General features: G+C 37.5%; 1 protein-coding gene across 2 annotated transcripts in view; it reads left to right on the forward strand.

The window, feature by feature from the left end:
• The window catches only part of LOC149084778 (grainyhead-like protein 1 homolog), a 203,733-nt gene that overhangs the window by 124,026 nt on the left and 56,072 nt on the right, over nt 1-23,635 (forward strand). For both annotated transcript variants that reach the window (XM_089232525.1, XM_089232526.1), the window contains exons 7-9: nt 10,670-10,781; nt 10,899-10,993; nt 11,364-11,420. In XM_089232525.1, the coding sequence (XP_089088651.1) occupies nt 10,670-10,781; nt 10,899-10,993; nt 11,364-11,420 (264 nt within the window). The remainder of the gene's footprint in view (nt 1-10,669; nt 10,782-10,898; nt 10,994-11,363; nt 11,421-23,635) is intronic.

Genomic DNA, 23,635 nt, shown 5'->3' on the forward strand with positions numbered 1-23,635 from the left:
GCATCCGCTCCGTGTGAAAGGCCTCTTAGATGGATAAAAATGATTTTACAAAAGATTTGGAGTTTGAGTCGAATAAAACGTCGAATAATTGAGGTTTTGCGTCTAATAAATGACTTATTTTAACATTAAAATGTATAGGAACCAATTGGGACCGAAGCCAAAAGTCGTATAAACTTGAAAGTTGTATAACTGAGCAACGTATAAACAAGGTTTCACAGTATGACTAAAATGCGCTATGGCACTCTTCTATGGCTTCATAAAACTTATGTTGTAATTGCAATCCCCTAAAATCTGTGCAAATAAATGTGTAATTTTTTTTAATCATAATATCAAAATTTGGAAAAAGAACCGTTACCAGATCTACCTTCAATGGTCTAAAATTGAAAGTTAAAGTATCATTTTTATTTTTTTTATAGAGGTGATGAAATTCTGTCATTTCCTTCACCTCTCAAGTTTGTTAGTCCAAGAAAATTCACATTTCCTTTTTCATTTGCCCGATATAATGTCAGTAAATATTTACGGCGCCCGAGTGGCGTGGTGGCAAGATACTCGTGTACTACCGTTAAGGTTACTATCATGTCCCAGGTTCGAACCGGGGGAAGAATATAGATATTTTCTACATTTAACGAGCTTGAGGCAACGACCGATACATGGCGCCATCATTTCCAACCCAAGTCGTTAACGGCAGTAAATTGCAGTATAGCGGTATGGCCGGAGTTGGTGTTTTAAGTAATGGTTAATATTTACGGGGGAGGGGATGACGTGATTTTTCTACATACCGAAGTTGGTAATTATTATTGTTAGTTTTCTGCATACTAAGGTTGTTAATTAGCTTTTTATTCCAGAATAAAATGTTTAGGATTTTTATACAAATACAAATACAACGCCACAACAGACAAAATGCCCAACGAGGTGGCTGATAAAAAGATGCCCATAAAAATATGGTTGTCATATATTTCAAAAAAACAGCAACCCAATTAAAAATGCAATTAACACAAATTATAAACAATATATACACTTGATAAAATATTATACAATGCCCATAAAGAATACTTATGGTTGTCTTATTCTAAGAATGAATAGCTTCTCGATTTACCCCAACATGTTTATCGTACTTCTTTTTAAACGTGTCAATTGTGTTACAATTTACTATCTCCGGGGGTAAGCTATTCCATTTATTAACAACCCTATTAGAGAAAAATTCCCTGCGACACCATAACCTTGCATTGTCCCTCACCAATCGATACTGGTGTCCCCTTATAAATTTTTATGGTTTCAATGAATTTTTTCCCTTTATTTCATTTATGAATGATTAAATCGCAATCGGCCTCTTATCCCACAGGTCCCACTTGCCTCTTTGAGGGGGCAAGTGGAACCAGCACCCCCTCTAAAAATGCTGGTCACAAGTCCGAAAAATTGGAAATTTCTACCTCACCTGCAAATTCTAGGAGGTTTTAACTAGCCCAGAAAGATACTCTTACTGCCCTTTCGTCATAAAAAACGCGATCATTCTACCCAGGACCTGGCGTCTGTCTACAAAAAACAAATAAATTTTGTATAATAGAAATTTTTTAAATCTATATACCTTTTTTAATGAGTTTTATATTCATAAACTGTATTATATATTTATATGCATAATAAAGCACCCGACTGCGCCCAGCTCCCTCATCCGTGGCAATAGCTAAAATTAAAAATGGTCGATAGAGCCTGGGCGGTGCACGGTATATGAAATGAAATGGCTTGCAAGCGGTTTCCGGGCTATTAGGCCATGCTCTAGGACATTTTCTTCCAAACGTTTCGCCCACATCTGTGACAGATATCTTCTGAGGTTAAACGGACGTAGGTCTCCGCGACAAGCGAGAAAGATTTGGCGAATTGGGGAGCCATCTGTTGCAATTCGCATCCAAAGACCACTCGGACGCAGCAAATACAAAGGCGAACACTCCGGACGACCAGACATAAACCTCACCCCTCCACGACTGATTCGTGTGAATTCTGACCACGAGGTCCTGATGACGGCTCTCCATTGATGAGCCGAAACGCGTCGACCATTCGACCAATTGAACTTATTTGTCTTGAAAACGTGGCAATTTTTGTATAAATTAAAACCAGGCAAAGTTTCTAATTTTTGTGATAATATTAGAGCATATTTTTCCACCATGTTAAAAGTATCGACTTCCTCCAAACTGTTATTTTTTATGCAATTTATTCAAAAAAACCCACAAAAACAATAGCTGATCACAGCAAAATGAGAATATCTTGTAAAAAAAAGGTGAATCGTCATCACCAGAAACAGCCTCAGTTTAAGTGGGTCAGTTAAAGAATAAAAAAATGAAAAAAACACGATATAGAAGATGGTATACATACAAGTATAGTGCATGTGGTGAACTAGGGGGTTGTGTTTATTCCGTAGGTGGTTGCTCAAGGCTTTTTTGTAGTGAATTGTTAGTTGCACCAAGCGATATGCCAGATGATAAGATATCTTGAACGATCTATGCTTCGATTGACCTTCGAGAAATATGAATCCCCTCACGTTGATGCTCTAAGCTTATCTTTAATATGAGCGAATTGGGGCTTCCTTTCCTGCACTGTTCTTGCTTTTGGTATCTTCATTTTATTTTATTCCACTATGTTTTTCTATATTATACTGAATATGGTGAACTGAAAGATAAGACTTGGTACTTTTCGATTCTTAATTTTTTTTAATAACAAAATCTAATCGATGAGATTCGTGATAGTTCCCACGATTGTCTCACAAGGTTACGTATATCTTGAAATTAGACGTACCCAATGGCTGGCCTTGAAACAATACGAAATCTTTACTGTCCATTATCCACTCAAATAGTGTTATATTTTCTTTCGAATTCGAAATGATGAGTTTAAAATCTTTGAAATTCCTTAAATATTAAAAAGATAAAATAAGATGTTTTCATTTTTTATCTCAACTTGAATCGGTTGACTTTATCACAGTATGACCCGGATCTACCAAAGTCGCATCCAGTCACCCATTTGTTTTGAAAGAAAATGTTATCCGAAGAAGGGTGAAACTATTCATGCAAACGCCATAACATGCAAATTGCCCAGCGAGGTGGGTGAAAAAAAGTGTTCCCATAAAAAAAATTTGGATATCAAATATAACCAAAATACAGCAACCCAATAAGGCTATATCACGATTAAAATGTAAAAGCATATATCACAAAACAAAAAACAACTAATATTAATATCATATAATGCACTGCCCATAAAAAGATTGTTTGTGTGGTTGTCTCAATCCAAGTATGGGTGGCTTCTCGATTTATTCAAATATGTTTATCGTATTTCTTTTTAAACGTGTGAATCGTGTTAAAATTCACGACCCCCGGAGACAAGCTATTCCATTTATTAACAACCTTTAAAGAAAAACTCCGTGGCACGACAACCGGGAATAGTCCCTTACTAAACGATACTGGTGTCCCCTTGTCGAAGTAGTTGATTGACGGTGTATTAATAACTCGTGATCCATCCTGCCAATCCCATTGAATATTTTGAACACTCAAATCATATCCTTCCGACACCTGCGTTCCTCCAAAGTGAACATATTTAGGAAATCGTCTTCCTTCATAGCTCCTTCCGTGTGTGCCAACAAGAGCACGAGTGGCTCTTCTCTACACCCCCCCCCCAATCAATGTCCCTCTGTATGTATGGTCTCCAAACCCTTACGGCATACTCCAGTCCAGGTTGAGCTAAGCTTCCGAAAAACTGAAGAATGCCTTTAGGAGAATGGGAAGGAACCATTTTAAGAATGAAACCGAGCATTCTATGCACTTTGACCACCACTGAACGATGTTCAGAGAACCTAGGCAGCTCGTCAATGAGAATTCCCAAATCGGTGACACTTGCTGCATCCGGAGTAATAATACCATTCAACTCAAGGACACGTCCTTTAGGGACTTCTCTCTTCAATCTGTTCAATCAGAAGATTCCCCGTTCACTACCACCCGTTGTAAACCTGTGTCTCAACCACGGTTCTATCTAATTCAACAAGTGGCCCCCAATCTCATGTAAATGCTTCAAGAGTTTACCATGTTGAACCGACCGAATGCCTTCTGAAAATCAAGACAAACAACATCGACGTTTTTCCATTTTTCCCAAAGCCTTAGCAGCGTGATTATAGAAGTTGATATTATCATGCATTATACACTAGGCAAAAACAAATGTATGGTTGACCTTTTTTTTTAGAATCAAATCTTTTTCTAGCAAATTTGAATTATTGCTGCAGTTGACATTTCAAGCTTCTAAAAAATCACGCATGACGCAAGTTTTCAAACTTTGATTTAATTTCATTAATCTTTGGAAACCATTTGCAGTGAGATCTCAGTTTTAACCTTCTTTTCACCTACATAAAAACACATTGAAGAAAAATTTCTTTACAAAAACGAATGTAAATTAGCGCTGTTAGCATATTTATAATTGAAACAATACATCAACTTATACAAATACAACGCCACAACAGGCAAAATGCCCAACGAGGTGGCTGAGAGAAAGATGCCCATAAAAATATGGATGTCATATATTTCAAAAATATAGCGACCCAATTAAAAATGCAATTAACACAAATTATAAACAATATATACACATGATAAAATATTATACAACGCCCATAAAGAATACTTATGGTTGTCTTATTCTAAGAATGGATAGCTTCTCGATTCACCCCAACATGTTTATCGTATTTCTTTTTAAACGTGGCAATTGTGTTACAATTTACTACCTCCGGGGGTAAGCTATTCCATTTATTAACAACCCTATTAGAGAAAAATTCCCTGCGACACCATAACCTTGCATTGTCCCTCACCAATCGATACTGGTGTCCCCTTGTAAAAGCAGTCGATTGGCGGTGTACTAAAAGTTCATTAATTAGAGTTAACTTTTTAATTAACTAAAATAGTTAATTAAGGGTGAAATATACAATGTTGTTTGATTTTAATGTTATCTTATGAACAAATACAAATACAACGCCACAACAGGCAAAAAGCCCAACGAGGTGGCTGAGGAAAAGATGCCCATAAAAATATGGATGCCATATATTTCAAAAATATAGCAAGCCAATGAAAAAGTTCATGGTACATCCTATCGAAAATTTTGAACACTTCGATCATATCTCCTCGACACCCGCGTTCATCCAATGTAAACATATTCAAAAAATGAAGTCTCTCTTCATAACTCAAGCCCCGTGTGCCAATAAGGACAGGCGTAGCTCTTCTCTGCACCCCTTCAATCAAGTCTATGTCCCTCTGTAGGTATGGACTCCAAAACCTTACAGTATACTCCAGTCCAGGACAAACTAAGCCTCGAAAAACCGGAAGAATGACTTTAGCAGAACGCGAAGAGACTTTTTTGAAAATGAGACCAAGCATTCTATTCACTTTTTTGACCACCGCTGAACAATGTTCAGAAAACCTAATTCGCTCGTCAATGAGAATTCCCAAATCCGTGACCCTAGTTGCATCCGGGATAGTGACACCATTCAACTCGTAAGAGAACCGTGGGTTGTTCGAACCAAAATGAGCGACCATGCACTTATCATCGCTAAACGTCATGCTCCATTCATTTGCCTATGCTCCAATCTTGTTTAAGTTGGTCTGAAGCAACTCCCTATCGCATTGCCGCTGTGGTGGTCGAGTGGTTACAGTGACGGACTCGCGATGCGAGGATCCAGGTTCGAAACCCACAGTGGTGGTCGGCTGAAGTTGGTTTTCTGTGGTTCCCAACTTCAGGGCGCAAATGCGAGCCGATCTCCCCGTTAAAAAGTATCGCCACAGAGAGCAACAGTCCTACAACGATAAATCATTCAATCATAACACTTCACTCATAGTTAGAAAAACTAGGGGCAGATGGCAGCACTACACATAACAAGCATTACAGAGAAACAACAAAAACTTCACGTCAGGTTTCACTACACGTACACGCACATTCCCGCATGTACCGATTCGTTGGGGGGTTCCACGGGGGGGGGTGTGGGCGGGGTGCATGTGTGGTGTAGTAGTAGTAGGTAGGGCCTCCAAAAAATGGTTCGGGGATCCATGATGTTCTTAAGTCAGCCACCTCGTTGGGCAATTTGCCTGTTGTGGCGTTGTATTTGTATTTGTATTGATTCCCGATTACCCCCATTAGCTTCACATCATCTGCGAATTTGCTAGTAATCCCATCGATACTCTGATCGAGTTTATCGATAAAAAGTGAAAAAAGTATGGGGCCAAGGACACTTGCTTGAGGAACTCCACTTGTGACGTCTGTCCAACCAGAGATTTCCCCGTTTACCATAACTCGTTGTGACCTATCTCTTAACCACGACTCTGTCCAATTCAGCAAGTTGCCCTCAATTGCAGTCTCGTGTAAACGCTTCAAGAGTTTCCATGTTGGACACGATCGAATGCCTTCTGGAAATCAAGGTAAACAGCATCTACATTTTTTATCTTACCCAAAGCCCTAGTAACGTGATCATAAAAGCAAAGGAGGTTAGTTACACATGACTATCCCTTCCTGAACCCATGCTGATTATCCGACAATACATTATTCTCGTCTATCCGCTTCACAAACTGCCTTTTGATGATAATTTCCAAAATTTTCGAGCGGGAGCTCGTCAAACTCACCGGACGTTAATTAGACACAGCTTCTCTACTACCCTTCTTAAATATTGGAACAATATTAGCAAGTTTCCAATCCCTTGGGACGATACCCTCAGCAACACTACTCCTGTATATCTGTGCGACTCTCAACAATTCATTAGCACATTCCCTGAGGACCCTGGGATAGATATCTCCTGGTGCTTTGCTTGCACATGCATTTCTTAGAAGATTTAGGACCTCCACGTCTTCTACTTGAATATCGTTGAGGGTTTTATTACCCCATGCAACACCCGTATATCGAATATCATTATCTCCATTAAAAATCGACGCGAAAAAGTCATTGAAAGCATTACACATGCCTACATTGCTCTCTAACCTAGAGCCTCTTATCGAGAGGGGGCCAACTGTCCCCTTACATCCATTATTGACGTATCGAAAAAATGATTTTGGGTCAGAGCCAATGTTATCTGCCAACCTAGATTCAACTTGCTTTTTACTATCCCTTGTCGCTTTCTTCAACAGTCTTCTTTTATCAGTAAACAATGATAGGTCACCTCGTCCACTTTTATACTCTCTGAATGCTCTTTTCTTTTCAAGATAAAGGTTCCGCACGCTATCCGTGAACCATAGAGGGTGCGATGTGCAAAAGAAAACTCTTTCCCCACCGAAACATGTTCAACAAGATCCTCAGAACTAAATCCAAAATAGCAGTACCCCTAGTGGCTTCTGATACATGCTGAGACAAAACATTTTCGAGCACCAACTTAAGAAAGTCTCTTTCATACTGATCTCTACATGAAAAGTTCTCCCAATAAATACCTGGGTAATTGAAATCCCTTAGTATGAGAACCCTCTTACGCTTACACATGTAGGAAATTTCATCATGAAATTTGGCGATGTACACTGCTCAAAACAATTAGGGGAGCACATGGTTTTAACAAAATTACGCAAAGATGTATACCGATAAGTAACATAAAATGAAGCATCCATAATTAAAAGCCTAGCAGGAAACGGAAGAAGAAAACTTCATATGCAAATCAAAGTTCATGACGTCAAAAAACAGAAAAAGGAGATAAGGGCAGAAATCGGGATGTTGCAGAAATGTCTGCTTTACTCCCGTAACTGTGAAATTCAATTGCGCAGTATTTTTTTTTTTTTGAGACAAGGTGACTTGAGGATGTCTCAACAACTTGATTTACCGGAATCCATGGCATGGCGTGTTATAGGCAGACTGGAATCCGGGCAAACACAACGTAGTGTCGCGGACGCTGTTGGAGTCGCCAGAAGTGTTGTTGCAAGGCTGTGGAATCGATTCCAAGAAACAGGAAATGTTGACCGGTATATACGGATAACAGCCCGTCGAAACAGAACAGAGAATGCTACGCAGCTGCAAAGATGGTTGCTCTTGGCAACAGGACGAAAGGTGTCCAGCTAAACAGTACGTAATCGGCTTCATGAGGGAGGTATCTATGCACGTAGGCCAATGGTCTGCATTCCGTTGACCCCACGCCACCGTGCGGCCCGAAGAAGATGGGCTGCTGAACATCGAGATTGAGAGCAACATGATAGGAGCCAAGTGCTGTTTACAGGCGAGTCTCGATTCAGTCTGGAGTGTGACACCCGACGTGTTCGGGTATGGAGGGACAGGGGCACTCGAAATAACCCCGCATTCGTTCGTGAAAGGTCACAATACAGACGAGCTGGTTGGATGGTATGGGGTGGAATCAGCATAGGCGGACGTACGGACCTGCATATCATTGGGAATGGCACTTTGACGGCCCGAAGGTATGCAGACGAGATACTGCGACCTCATGTCATCCCTTACGCTGGAGCCATTGGAGATTCCTTTGTTTTCCAGGATGATAATGCCCGACCGCATAGAGCTCGTCTGGTGGAGAACATGCTTGAAGCTGAAACAATACAGCGTATGGAATGGCCAGCGTGCTCTCCTGACCTGAATCCAATCAATCGAGCATGTTTGGGACATGCTCGGACGACGCAACCAAGGCCGCCTGTTACTGTCCGAGACTTGCAGATTGCACTTCTTGAGGAGTGAACAGTATTCCCCAAAGTCTGATCGATAACCTCATCGCATCCATGGCAAACAGGTGTGCAGCAGTCTTAGCTGCTCGAGGAGACCACACGCCCTATTAAAACTCATGCATTATGTCTAAACAGTACTTTTTTTTATCGTTTACATGTAACCAAATTGTTGCCCTAAATCATCTTTTCATGTTTTTTCCATATTTTCAAAGAATTAAAGCTTAATTCCAAATTTTTTTACGTCTTTTTTCTGTATTGCGCATTGATACGCGTGTAGTATCCATTGTATGCCAATACGTGGCTGTCTCGCACGGTTTTCTTCACTTTTTTGCTTGCTCCCCTAATTGTTTTGAGCAGTGTATTTCAAAAGTATGAGCAGTAAAGTGCGATGAAAATTTTGTAATCGAAGAATTTTCTTTTAAATTGAAAAAAAAAACGGTTTTTTTTTGTCATGAAACATTTCAGTTGAAACATTTCTAATAATTTGTCTGGCGTAAATGTAGCAGCGATCGAAGCGAAATATATATTTCATGAGAAAATCAAAATAACAAAAACTCCAAGAATAAGTTTATGACGTCTTTTGTTTGCAATCTCTACCCATATAGTTTCAATATCACTTCTCTTCACGTTACACTCTCTAGCCTTCAAACATGATTTCACGTATTTCAGCACTCCACCTCCTTTATTATCAGATCTATTTCTCAAAAAAGTATCGTATCCTGAGATGTGTAAGAAAGATTCATCCCCATCGTTTGCCCAAGATTCTGTAATGGCTATAAAATCCAGGCCCTCCACAACTATCATAGTTTCTAAAAAATCTTTCTTATTACCCAAGCTCTTGGCATTTATTAACACACATTTTAATTTGCCCGGTGATTTAGTGTCAATCGAGAAGCCATCCAAGTCAGAGGTGGGTAATTCCCCGTCAGTACTGTTGTGATTATCATTAACTAACCCGCATTCCCGACTACGTGGTCTGGGAGTAAAAAACCTGACCTAAGACTATCGTAAACCTCCCAGACCCCCTCTTATTTAGATGGATCCCATCCGAACAAATATAATCTTGCTTAGAAAAGACGATTAGTTAATTCCTGCATGTTTAAGTAATGTTTCACCCATTCGATAAATAAGTCTCTCGAACGCATTTATGCCAAACAAGTTGTTACCCGCGGCTTTTCTTGGATTTGGCAATGTGAAAATTACTCGGCGCTGATTTTCCCATATAAGATTCGAACACCTCATGGGATTGAATTTTCATAAATATTTTTTTCATTTTCTCGTCTTAGTGAGTATCTACATTATAAAATATAATACTGACCAAGTTTCTCATATTTTTAGCCTCAGCGGTTTCGGCTTGGCCATGATTGTTCGATATATGGTGTAGTTATGTTATGTGGTGTAGTAGTAGTAGGTAGGGCCTCCAAAAAATGGCTCGGGGATCCATGATGTTCTTAAGTCAGCCACCTCGTTGGGCAATTTGCCTGTTGTGGCGTTGTATTTGTATTGTATTTGTATTGTATAGCCTTTGAACACCTTATCCCTAGGGGGTCGGATTTAAAAAAAACACTTCTTAGTCTTTACGTCATGAAATAAAACTACTGACCAAATTTCATAAATATAGCTTCAGAGAGGTTCCGGCTCGACATGACTTTGTAACCTTTGAGCCCCCTTAGGAGTCGAATTTGAAAAAAAAAACCCTATCTTAGTGAGTCTACGTCACGAAATAAAACTACTAACTAAATTTCATATTTATTTAGTATGATATATATTCATATCGGTTTCAGCTCCACGTTATTTCTTTATGTAACCTTTGTACTTCCCTTATGAGCTGTCATTTTGGAAAATTTGTTACTGAGTCTTTTATATCATGAAATAAAACTGACAAAATTTCATATTTATAGCTTCAGTGGTTTCGGCTCGGCGATGAATCTGTCAGTTTAGACATGTTATTTTATATGATTACAAACTTTCCAAGCTGAAATCCAATTATATGATTTTTTTTTTTTTTTTTTTTGCAGACAATGATTATTTTGATGTTTCGGGAAGAGAAACCGGCAGATGAGGAAATGAAAGCCTGGCAATTTTGGCACAGTCGACAACATTCGGTCAAGCAAAGAATTCTCGACGCAGGTTAGATTTAATTTTAAATAACAAAATAATTCACCCAGCAAATACCTCAACCAGCAAATACCTCAACAAAAAATGTTTGCTCCCGTTTAGCTTATAGCGTTTTTTATTTCTTTTCAGATACCAAAAATAGCAATGGTATAATCGGCCAAATAGACGAAGTGACTCATAATGCGATAGCATTTTATTGGAATCCCCTCGAAAGCCCAACAAAAGTGAGTTCGCGAGACAAAAATAGATCATTTTGTGTCCATTTATGTTGCTGTTATTTTTTTTTTAAATAAATTACCAAGTAAACCCTTTAAGTGGCAATGACGAGATATCTCGGCCCCACAAAAAGCCTCTTATTTTAGCATTGACAATCCCAGATATTTTGTATTGGCAACTTCAACCTATACCTTTCAGTTTGCACCTGCTGAAAATCGGACGAAAGCTTACTCCATTAAAAAAAGATTTGGCATTTTGAAGGAAGGGGGGTGTTGATGATTTCTAGTTGCCGCTTAAAAGGTTAAAACTATAAAGAAATCGTTTAAAGAAATGTATACGTCAAAAAACGGGATTTTAATGAAATGACTTATTTTAAAGGTGAACGTTGCTGTACAGTGCTTGAGTACAGATTTCAGCAACCAGAAAGGAGTGAAGGTAAGTTGATATAAGCGTATGTATCTATACACAGGGTGCCCACCCTTATTGTTGAACAATGTCAATTTTCTGAACCGTTGGTGTTAGAGACTTTTAATTATAGAGAAAAAAATGTTTCAAATATGATGTCGCCCATCATCTTAAATGCCGTTCAAATGAAAACAATTATTAATAAAAAAAGTTACAAAATGTAAGTTCTTATACGGTCCCCCGTCCTCTCACTTTTAATTGGCAAGTTGTTGCCCTGTCTCTCCTGAGGCCAACAAAAAAATTTCCATGTTTTTAAGTGCAATACTCACCGAGATATTTTTGAATTAAAAAAATCAAAAAACAGGAAAAGCACCAGAAACTAACGGACAGCCCTCATTTATGCTGTTTTTGCCATTTCTGTTTTTTAAATGGAAAAATCTCAGTGAATATTGCACTTAGAAACACAATTTTTTTTTTGTCTTCGGGAAAGACGGGACAACTACTATATAATTGGAAGTTCGAGAACGGGTGGCGTATAGAAATTTAAATTTTGAAGGTTTTTCATTAATTTTTATTTCATTTCAATAACGTTTAAGATGATGGGTGACATCATTTGAAACATTACTCATTGAAAGTTATCTCTAAAACCAACGGTTCAGGAAATAGCCATTGGGCAACGATGAGTGGGCACCCTGTATATTTGTTACTAAATTACATCAACTCTGTTGTTTCTGAAGGCCCGTTTACAAGCGTTAAAGGATTTAGCAGTTGACTAAATTTTAAGTTAAGATGTATGCAGACGATAAGGACCGTTTAGTTGGTAAGTGATTTAGTAGTTTAAGTAAATAAACCAGATTTTATTTTTTCGGTTAAGTAGACCGCATGAGCCAGTAGGCCTCCTCTGAAAATCTTCCAATCAGCATCTGCTAAATCCACTTAACGAGTGATACTTTTTTCAGAATTAAACTTGAAATTTAGTTAACCGCTAAATTACTTGACGCGTGTAAACGGGTCTTAAGGAGAGCAATGCCTATGGTGTAACTGTAACGGGAACTCAATATTCAGTTGTGGCATGTAGAAACAGTGTCGAAATGTTGTTGCTTCACTTGCGTTGCCAATTAGTGAAACAACAATGGGAAGTATTTAATAAAAGTGCAAATGATTGATTGCCGTTTCGAATCCAAACAACGATTTAATTCGACAGATAAGTTTTTGAATTTAATCGAAAAAACAGACGAGTCTTTTTTTGTTACATTTGTCATTCTTATTACGATAACGTCATCCTAAAGTGTAATTAAAATGAAACGCCGGTTTGAGCGAACCCCATTTCATATAAGAAAATAAAAAACTTTTAACGCATTGAAGTAGTAATTAACAATAACTGAAAGGTGCCATTTTGTGGCACACTCTTAGAAGTGACAAAAACCAAAATTGTTCACGGATGAATGGAAAAACTTTTAATGCAATAATGCTATTTACATTCGTTTAGTTTTATTTCGTTTCTACAATCGATATATTTTCTTAATCATACTTTTACGGAGAAAAACGTTACGAAAACAGAGGATTGTTTTTCGTGTTTTATTTTTTTCAACAAGGAGCAAAAACATATTGCAAACTGACGTAAATATCGATAAACTGAGTTGAATATGAGTTGACAAGGGGGGGGGGGGCCGGTAACGAGGCTACCAGTACTCGGAGCCGCCCTTAAGAGTGTGCGGTATCACCGGGCTCCGCATTTACGGTAACAATTCCTTACATAAATTCTGAATTTTCATCCGTTCTGGAATTCTGAAAATTTTCATCAATTCTGAAACACTTTTCATTTGTCAGAACTTTCATTAAGTCTAAAAGTATTTTTTTCATTTATTATGAATTTTCATTAACTCTGGAATTATTTCCAATTCTGAAATTATTTCTTGCATTTATTCTGAATTTTCATGACTTTAATTTTCTGAAATATTTTCGATTTCCCTCTCACAGAAGAAAAAAAATCGGGGCGAAGGGGTCCCCCCAATTCTTTTCGCACTGGTAAGGGCGGCCCTGCCCTTACGGACAACATAAATTGTAGCCAAAGTCATTAGTACAATTTGTATTACTTTGTTGAAAGGCGTGAAAATAAAAATATATAAAAAAACATATATACAGGGTGTCCTGTAAACGGTAGCGTGGCCTTTATCTCGTCAACCGTCCGTCGTAGACATGTTTTAATTCAAATTTTAAAAATGCTCAAACGGCGTTCAAAAATTACCATGCACCAGTTTTGAGAGTGAAAATACAGTGTCACACAAAATAAAAAAATCAATTTTTATACGGTCCTCTAACTTCCAATTAGAAAGTTGGTGCGCTGTCTTTTCTTGAGCCCAACAAAAAGAATCCCATGTTTTTACAGCAATGTTCACTAATATATTTTAATTCAAAAATCGGAGAAAAGTTTTAAAATAATAGCAAAAACTAACGGACAACACTCCTTTCATGTATTTCTGCTATCTTTTCCCAAATTTTTTCCGGTTTTTTAATTCAAATATCTCAGTGAATTTTGCGGCCTCAGGAAAGACATGGGAACACTCTTTCAGTTGGAAGTTAGATGACAGAGGGACCATATATATAAAAATTCAAATTTTTATTCTGTTACACACTATTTTCACTCTCAAAATTGGTGCAGGGTAATTTTTGTCCGCCTTTTGAGCATTTTTTAAATCAAAACCCTACCTCTACGACGGACGGTTGATGAGATAAAGGCCGCATAAGCACTTACAGGACACCCTGTATATAAAATAAATTATGTGAATCGAGGAAAATACATGCACCAAGTATAAAAATCAAGAAGGGAGACAGGTATTCGTAATAAGTAAATCGTTTCGGTGAAACAATCAAAATGCATAAATTTATGTCCGAGTATAAAAATAAGCTTTTGATATATTAGCATAGCTGCTAATTTTGAAGAATGAGGGAGATTTTTGTGCGCGGATCCAAATTCAAGAAATATAAATGGGGTTTTTTTTTATTATTTATTTTTTTATTTATTTTTTTTTTTTTGTGGAGAAAACACAATGTAGGGGTTCGTCATTCACAAAAGTAAAACCGTAGCGATTCTTCCCGTTTGAAAAAACGTGACTTCGTGCAAACCAGCGCCAATCTTCGCCCGCCAGTAAGTTGAATTACCTGTCATTACTACTTTCTAATCAAATCACGCCAACAGAAAAATCGCCATCGGCCCCGAAACAGGACATGTGATCAAAGCATATACGAGTCGTCTCGCCAAATTTGGATGTCGCGAGGACGAATTGATGATGGCAGTTTGACCACTTTTGTCTTTTCTTCCCCGAAAATGAATTTTTTTAAGGATTTGATGCAATGGCGACAATTTCATCAAGAGTGTTCAACCTTTAAGTGGTGAGGGCTACCTCGTTGATTTGAAAATGTTTCGCGGGCCACTTAATCAACTACTGGAACAGTGCCGCCGCGCGCGGTCACAGCCAATGTGGTCTGTAAATGTGCGGCAGCCGCAACTGCTCCGCGTTGATCTGTAGATGGGGCCGCTGTGGTAGTCGAGTGGTCATGGTGACGGACACGCATCGCGAGGACCCGGGTTCGAATCTCACCGCAGTGGTGCAGAGGTTTTTGTGGTTCCCAACTTCGAGGCACGAATGCGAGCCGATCTCCCCTTTATAAAGTCTCGTCACAGAGACGCTCGCTACAACGACACAAATATTTAATCTTTGAATATATATATTCAAATATTCACAACTTGAAATATAGATAGCGGCATTAAAAATTCACACACAACACTATATACGCACTTAGACTGTTAGATACACAAACACTTACACTTCCGGTGCAACTCAATCGGTAGTAAATATCCCAGGCGATAGACTGGAGTTGTGCTCGGTTTGAAAGAAAAGGAATAAAGATGGTCTATAAATATATATGGACACTTAAGTGATCTGAAAGTTTGCCACGGTTGACTTACGTGATCTTAAAACGTGTTGCGGGCTACTTACGGGCTTTTGAACAGTGCCGCAGGTCACTCAAGTGATCTGTAAATATGTCGTGGATTACTCAGGTGTTCTGGCAGTGTGCCGCGGGGCAATCAGATGATAATATAAAAATTCACCATGGGTAACTTCAGTGATCCGGAAATTTGTCACTTGGTTCACATTTATACAAAACTATGTTTGAGGTCACGGACAACATCGGATGACTTTGAAGGTCGTATTTGGCCCGCGAGTCATGTTTTGAGAATGTATAATTTACATCATGCTTGTGACGTCATATCGGAAATTAAAAACGAAAGATACGGTCTTTTTTCAAGATAAATTCTTTAATAATTTTTTTCCTAAAAAATAAGGATTTTTTTTACAATCACACTCGAAATTCGGGAGATGAAGCAAATTTTCGAAAGTCCCGGAGATGGAGTAGAATTCGGGAACCTCCCGGAAAATCCGGGGGTCTTAGCAGCTATGTATTATAGCGATGTATTGTTGCAGTCGTTGTTTAAAAGCAGGAAACTATGTTATATATTTTGCAGTTCAATAGGTAAATTGTTATAGATTTTAGGAGTAATGTAAAAGAAATCTTTTCTATGTGAGGGAATCTCAAAGACACCGTCTCAAGGAAACATTCATTTTGGGTGGGCAAAGATTTTGTTTTTGCGCAGAAAAATTATTGCCTTATAGAAGACAAGTTTTCGCCAGTTTAGGATATATCTGTTAAAAGATGTTTTTCTCAGCCACCTCATTGTGGCTGTTGTGGCGTTGTATTTGTAAGAAATATCATTTGAAGTTGAATGCCCAAAAAACTAGAGAAATTTATATTTGATAGTTATAATTGGTAATAAGTTGGTGTTATGATCGCATTTATTTTCAACAATTTCAAATAAATCCAAGTCGTTACTTAGATATCGTATTTTCCCCCTTCGCCGAAGGCAAAATGCGTGGAGCTGGTGCCATTTTGTGCAGAATTGGATTATGCCAGCGTTTCTCAACCTATGGTCCAAGATGATGGCATAGGTGGGCCGCAGGCTGACTTGATGAAATTATTCACCCGTTGTAATTGAGATATTAATAGTGTCCATATGGGTCCAAATAAAATTATACTTGCATACTCAGGCTCACCATACATCATCGAGGAGAATGCAGGAAATTGCTACCCTAAATACGAATATCACTAAATTATGCCAAAAATTGCAATTTGCTAATTACTGCTAAAATTACTGTAGTGTGTGAAATGAAGGGCTGCTACAAAATTGCAATGACCAAAAATGTATTTCATGAAAAAATATTCAAAAATGATCCGATGACCGTATTTCATTGAGAAACTAAAATTCGGTAAATTGGGATCTTAAATACTAATCCGTAAAATATACGGGACATCGCCAATCGTCATCAAAAGCATTGTCATAAACCTCAATCATTATCAATATGTTTACATTGGATGAACGCATTTGTCGAGGAGATATGATCGAAGTGTTCAAAATTTTCAATGGGATGGATAGGATGGACCATGAACTTTTAGTACACCGCCAATCGACTGCTTTTACAAGGGGACACCAGTACCGATTGGTGAGGGAGAATGCAAGGTTATGGTGTCGCAGGGAATTTTTCTCTAATAGGGTTGTTAATAAATGGAATAGCTTACCCCCGGAGGTAGTAAATTGTAACACAATTGACACGTTCAAAAAGAAATACGATAAACACGTTGGGGTAAATGGAGGAGCTATCCATTCTTAGAATAAGACAACCATAAGTATTCCTTATGGGCGTTGTATAATATTTTATCATGTGTATATATTGTTTATAATTTGTGTTAATTGCATTTTTAATTGGGTCGCTGTATTTTTGAAATATGTGACATCCATATTTTTATGGGCATCTTTTTCTCAGCCACCTCGTTAAGCATTTTGCCTGTTGTGGCGTTCTATTTGTATTATTTAAATTCCAAAAAAGCTTTAAGACAAAACTCGTTAAACCTGACAAATATGCGAAATATATTTTTAATATTTGCCATAATTATCATTAAAAAAAATGTATATTACGGAAACGCTATGTGTATTGACGACTTTGGTAAATATTTCAAATTCAAATAAGTATCGTTGAAAAAACGGGACAAATGTATTAGAAAAAATCGGAACAACGAAAATTACAGGAACGTCCCATAATAGGGGTCACAAGTGGTCCACCAAATTGTTCCATTTTACTGGTCCTTGTTTTGATAAAGGTTGAGAAACTGGAATATGCAGTATTTTAGGGTGTCTGTTTCTAAAGAAAATAAACACGAGCAATCCTTGCTTTAGGGCGAGAAACGTGATGCTGAAACAGCTTCAGACGACGCGATGCCTGCGCGTTGTTTGTATTTTCATTTTCTTCATTACTGCTCGTGATTTACTAGTTATCAAAGAAAACATAAAAAATGGGAAAAACAAGATATTTATTATGTAACTTTTTATTTTTTACGAAACATACATACGATATATGCATTTTTTGTAGGACTTTGTGTGTCAGCGTCTACTGTGTACTTTCAATTTTTGTTGTTGCTCGTTGGACCGTACGGCGCGAAAAGCCCAAATCATCGTATTAGGAGATTTTCCCCCCTATTGTTCTTTTAGGAAAAAGTGCTTTCAACTCGACGTTCAATTTTTATATCTGTCAACCTATTTTAAGCTAAATTGACGGTCAAAAATGTTTTATGCACAGACATTTTTAACGTAATAATAAAATTTGCAAGCAATTTCTCCTTACAAATTATTTGAGGAAAAGCTTTTTTTATACTTATTGAAACAAAAGTTACCTGTGCAGTTTGCTTTGTGCAATGTATATGCAGTTTTACATTAAAAGTGCGTTTAATTTTTGTCGTGTGTGTGGTAACATGATTTCCTGATCCATATAATCCAGCTAATAAGCTGAACTTAAAGCGTTCCTCACCGAATTATCTCGCGATTAGCTATGTTTTATAAGATTACTCATGGTCATCTAAATTTCGATACGTCCGGTATTCTGACCAAGCCTTCCTATGTTTCCAATGACCACTTCAAAATATTAAAACCTACTTTTGCCTCTACTGACTGTTTTAAATAGTTTCTTTTAGACTAGTTTATTTTAACATAGTTTTAAGTTTATTAGTGAATTTCAGAGGCCATAAACTGTAAAACTTGGATATTTTGGGCATTGAGAACTTAAAAAAAATTGCTATTTTTAAGATTTCCAATACTCAGTGTTAATCATCTTCAGAAAGCTCGACCCTCGCCTTCTCCTTCCAGCCCCATTTAGAAGCAACCAAGTGATCTGAGAGATTGGTGTTGGCATACATTAATTTGTTTTGACCGGAGGGTGTTAGACGTGAATGATTTTGTTTCAGAGAAACGCATCCCGTGTAACAAAAGCAGAGGAAAATATGAAATTTTTGGTTCCTCCACAGGCTCCACATAATGTCTCGTTCAGGCATTAGACTGTGTTGTATGTGTATAGCGGAGTGATGATTGTCCCAAGAGGTCATCAGTTGATGTCATGGCCCACACAAGGGAATGTAAGAGCAGACAGAGCTCTGGGCCCATGTTTTGATTTTTTTTTTTTTGCATCATAAATGCACTGCAAACAAACATAGCTATTTATTAACCACACACATTTAGTATTCGATTAAATTGACAATAGTCGCACTCAGGTGTGTGTGACAGATGCAGCCACACAGGGCCCCGCGCTAGAAGGAATCTTGCATACGTGGCGATATGAAAAAATGATTTTTTTTTTTTCTTTTTACAAAAATGGAACAAGATCGTCATGTTTCAACTATAGAAATAATGATTATTCCAAATAATACAACAAATAAATGAAAAGAACGATACAACAAAAAGAAACATTCGCAACTCGAGAGAGCCCCACAGATAATTTTCTCTACCGACTCCACGCCTGGTAATGGTGGTCCTGGAATTGCCCTAATTCTGAGGATCTAGCTAGTAAATCAATTTAATTTGTATTAAAATGCAGTTATTATAAACTGTAATTAAAACAATAGACGGATTAAGTGCAACCGATTTTTCAGCTAGTTTTTGGATCCTTAATACCTTTGTTTTTAGTTATTTTTCTTCCTTCCAAAAATCATAAATGCCCTTTTTTTAGTGCCTATTTTAGGCACTTTTAGTGCCTTTTGCCTGCCTATTTCGACCATTCTAGTGCCTAAACTAGTTATCACACTTTAACAAATTAACTGAAATAAAGAAGAAATGGCTGACAGATATTATAATATTCTTTCAGAAAACATCGCCGAGAATCACTGGACGCACCCCCCCCCCCCTCTATTTCAGCCGCACAAAGCAGATATAAACGAGATGTCTCAAAATGCAGAAGTTGATGGTTTGTGTTATTCGTGGATTTTTCGTATTCGCGGTCACTAACGGAACGTAAACCCCCACGAATACCGAGGGACGACTGTGAACATTGAAATAGTGGTTTGAGATATTTGCTCAAATCACAAACACACACCTAGGATATAGATACAAACTGAAAATAAAAATTAATTTTATGCGAATTTGATCGTTTTTTTGCATAAAGGAATGAAAAATATTACTTCGCAAAATACAATAAATAATTTTTTTCAATGGGAAGAATTGAAAAATCGTGTCTGGATGGAAGGTCAAACACAAGCTGGATTGAGAGAGGTATTCGGAACAACAACAAAATTCTTGCAACGATTTTTCGAGGACATATTATTTATTGAAGAGATGGCGCGAATGTGCTTCAAGTACGCCATTGTTTTCCTTACTCAAAAAGATCGATTTTCAGATAATAATTGGGTTGCACGATTCGAAAGGCTTTTTTTTATTCGTCTCTGCTCTATCTGTATTTCATGGATACGATGTTTGTCATCTAATGGCTCACCTTGTGATTTTTTTCTTACATATATACTCATTTATAAGAAGATGTGGAAAAAAAATCGTTACATTTTTTTTAACCTTGCATTTTGTTGCAATGTATGAACAAACAACTTTCAGTAGTTTTCCTCTATTTGATGCCAATTCAGAGTTATTAGTTGCATGTTCCCTGAATGGTCTCTTTGTTTCCCCTTAGCAAAGTTACAAGTCAGTGTATATTTTTCGATACAAAATTTAAGATATCTGGTGATAGAAATGACTCAAAATATTTTTATTCTCAAAATAATTCAATAATAACATAACTGTTAACGATTAATTGATGGGACATAAAATGTTAAGCGAGTATATGCAGTTACACGGTTTAAAATTAAAATTGTGAATATGTTCGACCTGAATAGTTACTCGTATTTATTTTTTCTATACACCCAAAATCATTTTTCAAGTATGTCAACGAGGGATATAAGGGGACAGTTGGCCGCCCTCTCTGTAGAAGGATCTAGGGCAGAGAGCAATGGTGGCATATGTGTAGGGCTTTCAATGACTTTTTCGCGTCAGTCTTAAATAGTGAAGGCGATATACAAAGTTCCGGTGTGGCATTGGCGACAAAATCCTCAATGAAATTCAAGTGGAAGATGTGGAAGTTCTGAAATTTTTCTAATAGATATATTTACAAGCAAAGCACCAGGAACAGGTGATATCTATCCTAGGGTCCTCTGGGATAGTGCTAATGAACTGTTGGGGGCACAGTTGCACAGATTCATACAAGTAGTTCCCAACTTCGAGGCGCGAATGCGAGCCGATCTCCCCGTTAAAAAGTCTCGCAGCAGAGAGCAACAGGCTTACAACCGTGTAATCATCCATTCATTACACTTCACTCAATATGAGTTGAGAAAAAACTCATAGTTTAAAAAAAAATTGATTGTAGAAGACAGCACTACACATAACAAGCATTACACAGAAACAAACTTCACGGAAGATTCAGTATTCGTACACACACATTTCAACATGTACCAATTCGTTAGAAGTTCCGCAGAGGAATACGACGAGGTGAATGTCTGGTTTAGTAGAAGTGGATTCACACAAGTAAATGTTGCTGAGGTATCGTCCCAAGAGATTGGAAGTTTGCTAATGTGATTCCGATATTTAAAAAAATGTAGTAGAGAAACAAACGTGTCGAATCATCGTCCAGTGAGGGGTGAACTTTGAACCAAAAAAAAACCGGACAGTTTCTTTTAAAGAGGGATGTATGGTCAACCACATTTTGTTGAAGAAAACCGGTTTCGAACGGATAAAACAAATCAGGTTTATCCCATAATCCCCTAGAATAAAGCCCTTTCAGCCTCCCACCATGGTCGTATTAGGCTGCCGCCCCCTTGCACCTTCACTTGAGCTGCCCCTGAAGGTAACAAATATAACTATTCGTTTCTCATTCATTCATTTATAAAATAAAAAGTTTGAGATAACCTTGAGAAAAGCAAAGATATCGAATATCTTCAAAGGTCGGATGATTTTTATTCATCCCGTTATCAATGAAACAAATCAATATCTATGAAGTTTCAATTGTTCTATTTCAATAAACTGTTGCTGCACAATTCCATTCTTTCCTTTTTTCTTCCTTGGCAATCGAAAAAAAAGTGATATTATATCCGAATGTCTCGTGTTTGTGTCTTGCGAATCTTGACTTGTCATTGGATTTTTTTGTTGTTGACGTACGCATCCACAAAGTGATCACGCTTCCGTAGCTGAAGTGATCTTGACGCCACCTCATCAAGTTTTTCAACACCTCGTGAAAAACAGGAACAAAACGAATGAAGGAAGGCATAGTTCGAGGTTTTGCAGGTGGATTGCAAAACTCTAGCCGTTAAACAGAATAGAATAATGTATAAAGATTTTTAAAAAAAAAATGTTCGTTCACAGCTTGAACTGGATGTTGGGCACGAATTCAATTTTGTATTTGAGCGCTGGTATTTAGAAATTCCATTGGGTAAGTCGAATTAGATTGTGGCCGGCCTCAGTTCATTGGAGAGTCGTGTTAGCTGTCAGCGATGATGAATGACGATAGCTTTGGCTGTCTTTCATCTCTTGACAAGATATGCATGCCAAATTGCCTTCCTAAGGAGGAAAAAAAAATATTACACAAGAGGAAAAGTTCGCGGTCAATCTTTAGCCAGCAACACGTTCTGATCAGCTCTGAGATCATCTACTTCTGTTTTCTCCCTTATTATTCATGCAAACGCTTTACATGCGCATGAAACACCTCGAGGGCTCATCGAACATTGGCCTTTCGCCAAAATACTCAGAGATACGTTTCGGTCGAACCCAACAATGTGCTTACTCGCGTTCAACGATTCCCTATTAGTTATTAACTTCCTTTTTTGGAAATTAGAAACTGTTCTCTCTGGAGCAACTTCATTTATGGTTGGTTCGTTTTATGCATTTCAGAATCAATAAATATGAATCTCATTGAATGAAATCGTAAATTTTCGAATACAGTGAAACCTCGCTATAATTATACTCGATATAACGATAAATTCTCTACAAAAATATTCTTTCAATTCTTGTGTTTGGTATTGCCCATAGTCTAGCGTTTTTGAACCTATGGTCTGTGACGATGGCACAGGTGGTCCGAAGGCAGACTTGAATAATTTTTCATTCAGTTAGAATTAAATTATCAATTGTTGTAATTGATATTAGTAATATTCATATGGGGTTCAAATAAAAATTATAGGTACCTTCATACTTGGATTCTCCATAAGTCATCGTGGAAAATGCAGAGCATTGCGATCTCTGAAGGGGGGGGGGTATCACTAATTGTAGACAATAAATGCAATGAACGACAAATTTCCTAATTGCTGCTAATATTTCTAAAGCTGTGAAATAAAGGGCTATTGCAAATTTCTGTAAACAAAAATGTATTTCGCTTAAAAAAATCAAAACCTGGTGACCGTATTTTATTGAGAAAAATACAAAGAACTATGGTATATAGTATGGTATACTACGGGGAAATATGTATGTTAAAACACGGGAAATCAATTATCACCAAAAACGTTGTCATAAGTTAGCAAAATCACCAATTGTTCTTGAAATCGCGGAAATAACAACGAGCCTGACAAACACGTGAGATAAGTATTTATATAGCCATAATTATTATAATAATACAATTTATAAGTTATGAAAACGATTGTATTAAATATAAAAAATAAACATCGTTAAAGAACGTAACAAATTTTTTAAAAAAGTCAGAACAACCAAATATACAGGAATGTACCGTAATATGGGACGCAAGTGGTCCGTCTAATTGTTTCAAACATTTTACTGTCCTTGGGTTCAGAAAGGTTGAGGAACGCTGCTACAGTCTATAAACTCCTCTCGATACAATGAT

The sequence above is a fragment of the Pholcus phalangioides genome, unplaced genomic scaffold (genome assembly GCF_987345545.1).
Source record: "Pholcus phalangioides strain wild (caught in Gottingen) unplaced genomic scaffold, Ppha-v1.0 ptg000007l_1, whole genome shotgun sequence".
Classification (NCBI taxonomy): domain Eukaryota; kingdom Metazoa; phylum Arthropoda; class Arachnida; order Araneae; family Pholcidae; genus Pholcus; species Pholcus phalangioides.